Below are 10,181 nucleotides of genomic sequence, written 5' to 3' on the forward strand. Positions count from 1 at the left end.
TTGTAGCTTTCGATACCGTTACAGTTTTATGAACAAAAATAAAAACAACGCTGACAGTGAAACAAAAAGTTGCCCACAGGCAACTTTAGGGTCGAAAGGGTTAAGAATAAGATGCTCACGTCGATTACCATTAACTAGTTTTTGGAATACAATTGCATGATTTCAAGAAGATGGAGACGATGAAGACAAGCTTCTAATCTTTCTAATGTAGGTTTTAGAATAACTATGTAACCAATTAATAAATTACTCCCACTACTACTTGAAAATTGCGAATTGTCTTGGTTCAAAACTTCATCTAATCCCCACCACAAACCTTCTCCAAATATATCTTGTTGTGAAAGAAAAAAAAATCAATTGCATTGTTTTTTATGGTGTAGTAATGTCATAATGTTTATTTCTTTTATTTTTTTTAATATATATGTATATTTGTCGGCATTTATTACATTATATTTTAATGTAAATAGATTTTCACTTCTTTAGAGGTTGTTCTGTTATTAATTTTCTTTGCTTTATCTGCGTCTTGTTGTCTTTTAACTTAATAATAATCATAATAATATTAAATTTTTTGTTTGTGGTTTCTTACTTTTAAAGCATATATTTTTATTTATATATTATAATAATTTTATTCATATGTATGTTTTTTTATGTGTGGGTGTTTGTGTGTATGAGTTTTTGTTCTACGTATTCTTGTGTTTGATTTTAATGAGGTTTCTAACTCGAGATATATTTACAATCATTAATGTAGTGTACTTGCGCTATCTTTTCTTCATCATAGTTTTTTTGTTGTAGTTTTTTCGTATTTCTTTCTAAAAGAAGTATGAATAGAGAAGAAGTATGTTCGGTTGTGTGTCTGTGAAAGTTCTTTCTTGCATGCAATTTCTAAAGTGTCAAGAGGAATGCATTTTTTTTCGAAAAAAAAATCTTTTTCAACTTCTCTAACAACATTTTCGTGTTCGTTTTTATAGTTTTGCTTGATTATATATTTACATATAGCTATTTATTATTTTTTAACTTCTTTTTAATGTGTTTTTTTTTAACATAATTTCTATGTTAGTGGTGATCACCTCTTTAAAATATAGCTTCAGCTGATCTTGATAACTGTATTGGATGTGACGGTGATCGAGCTAAACGTTTCTTGGGTAGCCTTTCGAATAGTGTCAGTAGTTTGGGGAAATCGGGTCGATCATCAATGGTGTAATGCCAACACAACATCAGTATATCCTTTACATCTCTGGAGGTTTGTAGATTTGCCAATGTTTGTTTCATACCTCGACCCACTTGCCATATAATCGACTCGGGAGGTTGGGATTTAAAGGGAAATTCACCGCATAGCAATTCATACCACACCGTACCAAACGAATACACATCGGAGGCAGCAGTAAAGGGAAGAATCTCATCTGTAGGCTTACTAGGCATTAGGCAACGCATCAATTCGGGTGCCAAATAACACAGCCATCCAAGGGGCACACCCAGACCTTTATCACAGTATAGAAGTTTTGTTGAACTAAACAGGCCAAAATCGGTTATAATCACTTTGCCATTTTCCAGGAAGATGTTCTTCGTCCTCAAATCTTTGTGTATAATGCCGCGAGCATGCAAATAACCCATACCTTGGGTAATCTGTTGGGCTATCAGTGTGGTTTTGTTTATAACAAACTTCTCTCGGCGCGAATGTATATGCGTGTATAGCGTATTGCCCTTACAAAGTGAAGTCACTATGGCCAAATGGGGAGGATTCATGCAAGCACCCATAAAAAGCACCAGATTTTCATGACGAGTCTTTTTGAAATTTGCCACTTCGGCCTTGAAAGCTTCCAACATTTTCTCATCGTCCAGATAGTCTTCCTTGAGCAGTTTCACCGCCACCGAACCATGCCACATTGCCCGGTGCACGGTACCAAAACGTCCTTGTCCAATTTTTTCCAGCATTTTTAAATCGGCATAAGGTATATCCCATTCCTTAAGCGATAACGAATTTTGCCGGGGCCAATGACCAGAATCTCCATCTTCTGTTGAATCCAATCTAACGGGTGTACGATCAGAGTCCGTAGATGCCGATGTACTGCCGGATAGCGATACAGTTTTATCGCTGTCATTGGATTTGTGTGTATCGGATAATTCAGTGAAATTACCTCGTTTATCAACACCTGCTGAACTGAGCTTACGTTGGAAAAACGTTGCTGGTCCAGTAGCCACAACTATATTACTTGCCGAAGATGAAACAATGCTACTGTGTACCGTGGAATTAGACGAAATAACTGAGGCATTACAGGACATGTTGTTGCTATTGCTCATGGTCACAGCCATGGCTGATTGATGAGAGGTATTTGTGTGGTTACTGGAAATCAATGGTTCATTGCTGTTGTTACGTGAATGCCCATGATAATCCAGGCCGTACTCATGATTTGGCGATGAGGTATTATTAGCATTTTGAGCAGATAATATGGTTTCGGTAGTAGCACCAGCCGGATTATTACAATTTGATGTTATGGTCACATCGGGAAAATTAAATTGACTTGCATTCCTATGGGAAGAGGGAGTAGATAGCATATTAGAGCTCGTACTAGAACCACCTGCCGACGAACTCATTATAGTTGTGATTTGCATATCATTCGACGAAGTATGATGTTGAAGATTGAAGAGAGCAGGACTTGAAGGACTAGAACTATTACAACTTGATCCGGGAGAACTGCTATCCACATGACCCGTACTTCCGCCTCCAGTGCCGGTGCTGGCATTAGAGCCATGTTTTTGATGTCGACCAGTGGTCAAACCTTTTCTCTGTTTACCCAGACTGCCATGACTCTGATTAGGTGATTGGGTATTGTAGATGGGAGGTGTGTGAGTTAGTTGTGAATGATAGCCAGCGGCAACTTGATCATTGATGGTTTTCTTGAATTCATCAATAAATTCTGGTGGTAAACAGCATGAAGGTGGCACATCCGGCTCGCAAACCTTGTGGCAACGATATTTACATTCCTTACATTTGCGTCCAATAAACATAGGCTTCTGACACAAATCACAAGTTGCCATTTTAACCAGTGTGGTAAAACGATGCGCTATATTATGGCTCATGCTTAGGTTGACTATTGGTGTACAGGGCGATGGAGGGACTTGTAGGATATTATTATTGCTACTATTATTTGCCGAATCGACAAAAATATCCGAACTGGCCGATGAATGACTATCGGGACTGGGATCAGTATTTAGTCGAGATCGGGTAGTCGATCCTCCACCACCACCACCACCACCACCTTGTCCAATGTTATTGTGTTTTAACGAATTGTTGGCCATTGTGGGCGAACTTATGATAGTCGATACTATGGATAATGAGGAATCCTGTATATGCGATTCATTTGATTTGGATTTTGACAGAGGTATGGATATATGATCATGCTGTTGCTGCTGATAATAGTTTGTACTGCCACCTGCATTGTGTAATGTAGCCGCATGAGTGGGCGTCAGTGGTTGCGTGTTATTCAATGTAGTCATATGCTTTTTCATTGGCGGTGGTGTTCCGGCTATTTTCACTTTTTGTGGTGTGCCATTTAGACTGCCACCACCAAATACTGATGTGGATATGGAGAATGGTGAATTTGGAGGTGAAGGTGTGAGAGTTAAGGTTAATGCCGAGTTCTGGCTACTTTGAGTGGAACTATCGTGGTCCGTTAGCGAATTGTTTACCGATGTTGTTGAGGATTTATAGGCCTGTGAATCATTTGAAGGCGATTGTCGACTTGATTGATTCTGTTGTTGCTTTGCTTGTTTTATAATATTGCGATGGGTACGTGGTGATGCTGTTACACCAATAGTACCCACACTGCCACGATGATGCCGATGATCCCATGAATCCCAATATAATTGTTCGATCATCTGCTCATTGGTTTCCTTGACATTCTTCTGATCTTCTCCATCCGGTTGTAGCAGATGATTTTCATGGCTCATAGGATTTGCCAAGATCTCCTTACATTTTCGTAAATTTTGCATGGCTTTGGTTAGACGTCGCAATTCCTCCTCACGATGGCTTGGATTATTTTGCAAGAGTTCCTTCAATTCCATTTCATCTAATTCTAGTATTTGCTCTAAAGTTGATAGCCTGGTTAGGCATACATTCAATGTATCCTGACTAAGGCCAACCACTCGTAGCCATTGACGTAATTCATTGCCTGAGGTATGTGGTAAACCACTGGCCGGCAGTCGTTCATTGAGTCTTCCCTTGGTCAATAGCAATTCCGAAAACATACGCAACAATTTCGTCTCCAAACTACGTATTTCCCTTTGTGTTAGCAATGTACTGGTCACACATTGTGTTCGCAAACCTTCCAAACGATTTGCCGAACAATCAATCATATCCTGTATAACATCCAAATCATTGGCTGGCAATGAGGATGTCGATGCTGAATGTGGATTTGAATGGGGGCTACTACGCACCGGTGTTGAATGCGTTGAGGCCGATTGATGCAATAATGTATGCTGTGAAGACGACGTCATCATGGATGGTGGTGGATGATTCGAAGATGTCATTGCTTTTGTTGGTGTCGTAGTGGCACTGTTGTTCATTATGGCGGCGTCGTTTGTGGTGTTGTTAATGTCATAGGTGAAGAAATCACATGAGTTGGCTTCTCTGAAAAGGAGAAAGAAACTTTATCAATTCGAAGAAAAAAAAAATCGAAAAATGTTTTCTAATCACATTAACAAACTCAAGGTCTATCCAAGGTAAGGCTTTAGGGGGGCTTTTTCTAGGAAATACTATCCATTTATGAATTTTCATTATTGTTTCGGACTATGGAGAAATATATATGACCGCTTGGACATCTTTGTTACTTATGATAATAAATTAATCATTAAAAAGCATTGTTGACTAATTTTTTGTCTTATAATAGACCATAGCACTTCCATATCATAATTCTACCCCTTAAAAATACTAGGGATTACTAATGAGGCCAACAAAAATGAATATGTTTTTATGGTATGCCTGAATGCTACTTCTCTTTCTTATCTTTTTTTTAAGATTTTTGTTTAGCAAATAATCTTAGAGCAAGCCTATTGTTGTAGCGTATATATGTATATGCAACTATACCTTTTTTGGTTTCAATTTATGGAATTTAAATCTTTTGTTGTCCATTAAAGGACAACAATGGAGGAATGAACAAAATTCCTGCGACGTTCTTTTTTTTACTGGCCACTGCCTGCAGTTTCTTCTTTTCTGTTGACTTCTTTTTTATGTGTGTTGCCTTAGTTTTTGTACGACAGTAGCAGCAGCAGCAAGACAACGGGGGTGGGGGTGATCAGCCAATCGTTGCGTAGTATCGCAGAGCACCGTCTTTTATTAATTGAACGAATTATAACATTATTTTGTTGTACTTTATTTTCACTTTTTCTCACTGCACACAGCTGTATTATTTCATGTAAACATATGTATTTTTGTTTTCGTCTCACAATTTGGTAATGCTATTTTTTCTTGCAAATTTTTATATAGTATTATTTGTTACACCTCAAAATTTTATAGATTTTTTCCCATTGGTCGTCTTCTTCTATTACTGTTGGTGACCGTCGCCATTCGTCGTCGTCTTGGGGTATTTGAGAAATTCTTGCAAAATTCTCCATTCCATTAAAGTTTTTCACTTAATTTTCATTTATTTCCCCAAAAACGGCATCACACACAATGTTTTCGATTGGTTATTTTTGGTATTTTATTCGATTTTTTTAATTTTTCTGTTGGAATTGATATGGTGAAAAAGTACAAAAAGTACTGTATGTGTGTGTCGGTGTGGTTGAGGTCTGTCTAATGCGCTTGTGGTGGTGTGTGTCAAACTGTGAATGTCATATTAAAGCGGATTTTATGAAATTGCGAATGTCAGGCAAAAAGTATCAACAATTGTTGCGAATGGTGAGCACAGAAGAAAGCACTCGTTAGGCGTTAGTGATGTGATTTTCATACGTATTTATCGATTACCGAAATCGATTGTTGTATATATGAGGAGTTGATTGTAGCGGCCCCTACACACACAGAAAAAAATATCTACATGTTTTTTTTAATTCAAAATTTTATTGCATTTTAAAAAATATTCAAATAAAAATTTAATTGATTCAATCATGTTTTTAAATAAAGGTGGGTACTATGTTAGTTTTTCGAGTTGAAAATCACTTTATTTTCGCGATTACTTTTCCTAAAATAATCAAAATTATAAATGAAATCAGACATATTCCTTTAAAGTCTTGCCGAAATCTAGAGGAACAAGAATCTGCACATCAATTGAGTTAATCTATCTGCTTTATATTGAATTGTTTTAATAAAGTAACCGCGAAAATATCAACGCCAAAAGCGAACATAGCACTTACTTTAAAACAAAAATTACACACAGCAATTAATAGTATCAATAAATTTTTCAGTGATTGAAGAAATTTTAATTAATAATGAATCCCTGTGATTGAAGAAATTTCAATTAAAAATTAATCTTGTGCCAACCTTTTTTTTAATTTGACGGCACTTCTGAGAATCCCCACCACGTCGAAAACAATCGCATACGATACCCGCAACTCGTTGGAAAAGCGCCTACACTATTGAGAATTTCTACCACGCCACGTTACTATAATAAAGCATCGCATGAGTGCAATTATTAGCTTCCTTTTTAGTTAAATTTAGAACATTGAAAAAATTCTGCAACGTTTGAATGGATAAATAATTTTTCCTTGTGTTTTCCTTTAAGTTTGCTAGTTTGGGGATCCACCAAATGGGTCCTTAGGCGTTGAAATTGTTCACCTCGGGTGATGAAATTTTGTTTTTTCTGCCAGATCAGCAATTATGAACCGATTTCCAAGCTGGAACTTGTAAACCCCTCTAAAGGGTAGAAATATATGCATCGGTTCAGCCGTCGTTGCCGGTAGTAATAATTGTCGGCCGCAGCACAGTGGTTCTTAGTGGATCCATAGGCGTTGAAAATTAGTCAACTCTGGTATATGAAATTCGCAAATATGAGCCGATTTCCATGATTTATTCATTGCTGAAACTTGTAAGGCCATAAAAAAGTTTAAGCATGTGTACGAGTATATCTAATAGTTTAAGAGCCATGGGCAAAACTTTAACAAAAGGAAGTCAGTATTTTCAGCCTAGAAGGACCGTTTTTAGAGATATTTTTGTTTTGTTTTCTTAAATTAATTTCTTACAATATTCGACGTATTTTAGAAGAAACAAATTACATTGTAACATTAAACACCAAAAAATATACGTTTAAGCTTTACACATACTGCCTGTACAAACTGAAAAATTTGCAAAAAATTACGCTTTTTTAACGTATGTGTCCCCTCTTTGGGGATTTTTGATACGAATTTTGGGAACAATTTGGGGACGCTTCATTGTTTCAACATAGAAACATAATAAAGATACTCTTACAATCCTTTTTTAGCAACTTGGCGTGGTGCAACTTCTCAAGAGTGACGGCGCTATCGTATACGACTGATATCGATGTGGTGGGGATTCTATGAAGTGCCGCCAAATTCAATAAATGTTAACAACAATATCTTAATTAAGTTGTTTGCATTCTCCCGATTTAAAATATTCGTTATGGAATATTTCCGCTTTTATACACATCTTAAATAATATTAAAGGATTATTTTTTAATTTATTTACAGGTTCTTAATATTGGCATAAAGTGGCCTAATGACGCCTATGCCAATGGTGTTACGAAAATTGGTGGCTTAGTTATAAAAACTACAATTATGGGTACAAATGCATTAGTAAACATAGGGTGCGGTATTAATTTGGATAATAGCAAACCTACAATTTGCATAAACGATATGATAAGGGAGTATAATCACTCGAATCAAAAAAGTTTGCCATTGCTTAAATATGAGCAATATATAGCATTGATGTTTAATGAAATCGAATATTTGGTTGAATTGGTCCAGGGGGGAGATTTTGAAAAATTCTACAAAATATATTATGATCTATGGCTACACGGGTAAGTAAATGAAAATATTTTTTTTTAATCAATCAAAATAATTTCCACTTAAAAATCTTATAATTGTATTAGCGATCAATCTATATCAATTTGTGACAAAGATGGATCTACAAAGGAGGCCAAAGTGATTGGTATTGATGAATATGGATTTTTACAAGTTAAGCTGGCCAATGGTTTAACTGAAACTGTCCATCCTGATGGCAATAGTTTTGATATATTGAAGGGATTAATTGTACCTAAATTTAATTGAAACCATGTCGATTCAATGTAGTTTTTATAAAGGAATTAAGATCTTTATATGCATTTAAGGGACTTATATATTGAGCATTATTATCAAAATGTTAGGAGCATGCAAAAAAGAGAAAAAAACACATTTAAAGTTATAGAAATTGGTATTAAATATTTAAAAATACGTGAATTATTTAAAGGTTCCATACCCAATTAAAAAGGACACACATACTCATACATATATATTCCTATTTATAAATGTTACTTTACTTTTTAGCTTTCGATAAACAAAACGAACAATTTTGTTTCTTCAAAATTCTAGTCATTCTTCTAATTAATATTATAATATATAACTACATCTGTTATTATAATCGTAAAATTTTCAGACTTATAACTATTAATCAGTTTCTGTGTGTTTTTTGAAAATATAGAAATAATTATATATTCTCGTTGTTGTTATCATATTATATAGTTATTATACATATAAAAATATATAATAAACGCTATTTTAATAAAAATGTAATTCCATTAATGAAATGTATGTGTATATTGTTAAAAAATTGCAATACTTTACGATTAAGACCTGTATTAAGTTTGTGTTTAAGGTTGGGTACAATAGACGAAAATTAGAAGTGCAAAAATATATATGAAAATCTTGTAAAATCATGGATGGAAAAGTCCTGAAGCGTGGATTGAGTAACATTTTGTCTTATGAAATTAATTGATTGAAAGTAATCGTGTAAATAAGCAGGGTTTCGGTTCGAAAAACACAGTACCCAATTTTGGGGATGAAAACTCATATAATTTACCATTGAGTACCGCGAGGCTAGGGTGACGTCCAAAACCTCTTTGTTAATAATAACTACTTCCCATATATTATGATTAGCATTAACAACTTACCACATACTATTTTGTTTTTATTTGCAATGGCTCTGGTTCAAACTCCGAGCGCATATCAGTATCATGTCCCATATAGAATGAAGTTACTCAATATTTACATTTGCCTATTTCTATACTTGCACAAGCAGATTTATTTGGAGGAACAGTAGAGTCAGATGTTGCGTTTTGTTTTACCTCCATCGCTTTCGCAAGTAGAGTTCTTTCATCTGCCTCATCTAAATGTCCAACCTTATAATCAGCATTTGAAAGGTTCATATTATGCTCGAAATCTCTCTTTTTCGATATTTAAAGTCTCTATAAAATAGAGCATAGTGTAATATAATAATAGCAGTCACAAGCATGCCTTTTATAATTATTGCGCCGTTCATTATATGACTTCATTCGTATGTAATGCGCTGTTCAGATTATAAGTTTATCTCTTTTCGAAACTTGAAAATCGCCTTCCAGTATAAAATCGATATTTAAAGTCTCTATAAAATAGAGCATAGTGTAATATAATAATAGCAGTCACAAGCATGCCTTTTATAACTATTGCGCCGTACATTATATGCGCTGTTCAGATTATAAGTTTATCCGAACAAAATGCCTGTGTTTGTAAAGAATCGCAGTGTGGACAAATGCTAAGAATTGTCGCCGATTACTAAATAATCTATAAATGCGCGTTTCCCATATGAATGTGGTAGGTATTAATGCCCTTTATCAAGTTCCGTTGTTACTTTTGTGTACGAAGTCCATTTCTGTGCTCTCCACGGGGAAGTCTTCAGGCAACCAGTTCTCGCAAAAACTCGGATAAAGTTCATTGTATGGAGTGCATGTGGTAAGCCTGTTTGTAGAAAATGGTGACTCTTCCACGCTTTGTGCATCATTGTATTTTGGCTTTTAAAAGAATAAATTTCATAAAATATTCTGTCTGTGGAAAATGGGTGCCAAATGAAAAAAACGCTAATTTCATACTGGTATAACTAGTGCATTAATTTAGTTTTTGACGTTCCTGTGTCACCCAGTTATATTTGCGATAACTCCGTTATCAAAAGTTAGCGACGCTGCTATTTTCACGCAGGTTATATCGAAAATCGCAAATTAAAATTGTAA

At 35.3% G+C, this 10,181-nt stretch overlaps 2 protein-coding genes across 3 annotated transcripts in view; one reads left to right on the forward strand and one right to left on the reverse strand.

The window, feature by feature from the left end:
* Hcs (holocarboxylase synthetase-like protein) overlaps nt 1-8,726 on the forward strand; it is a 37,264-nt gene extending 28,538 nt beyond the window's left edge. For both annotated transcript variants that reach the window (XM_075289437.1, XM_075289438.1), the window contains exons 13-14: nt 7,633-7,961; nt 8,034-8,726. In XM_075289437.1, the coding sequence (XP_075145552.1) occupies nt 7,633-7,961; nt 8,034-8,211 (507 nt within the window). In that variant the 3' untranslated portion in view covers nt 8,212-8,726. The remainder of the gene's footprint in view (nt 1-7,632; nt 7,962-8,033) is intronic.
* ksr (kinase suppressor of ras) lies at nt 360-5,805 on the reverse strand. Its single transcript, XM_075289436.1, has 2 exons — nt 5,081-5,805; nt 360-4,624 (listed from the first exon to the last, which is right to left on the reverse strand). The coding sequence occupies exon 2, from the start codon at nt 4,558-4,560 to the stop codon at nt 1,069-1,071; it is 3,492 nt and encodes a 1,163-aa protein (XP_075145551.1). The 5' UTR covers nt 4,561-4,624; nt 5,081-5,805; the 3' UTR covers nt 360-1,068.
* Nucleotides 8,727-10,181: the final 1,455 nt, after the last annotated feature.

Source organism: Haematobia irritans, chromosome 1 (genome assembly GCF_050003625.1).
Source record: "Haematobia irritans isolate KBUSLIRL chromosome 1, ASM5000362v1, whole genome shotgun sequence".
NCBI lineage: Eukaryota > Metazoa > Arthropoda > Insecta > Diptera > Muscidae > Haematobia > Haematobia irritans.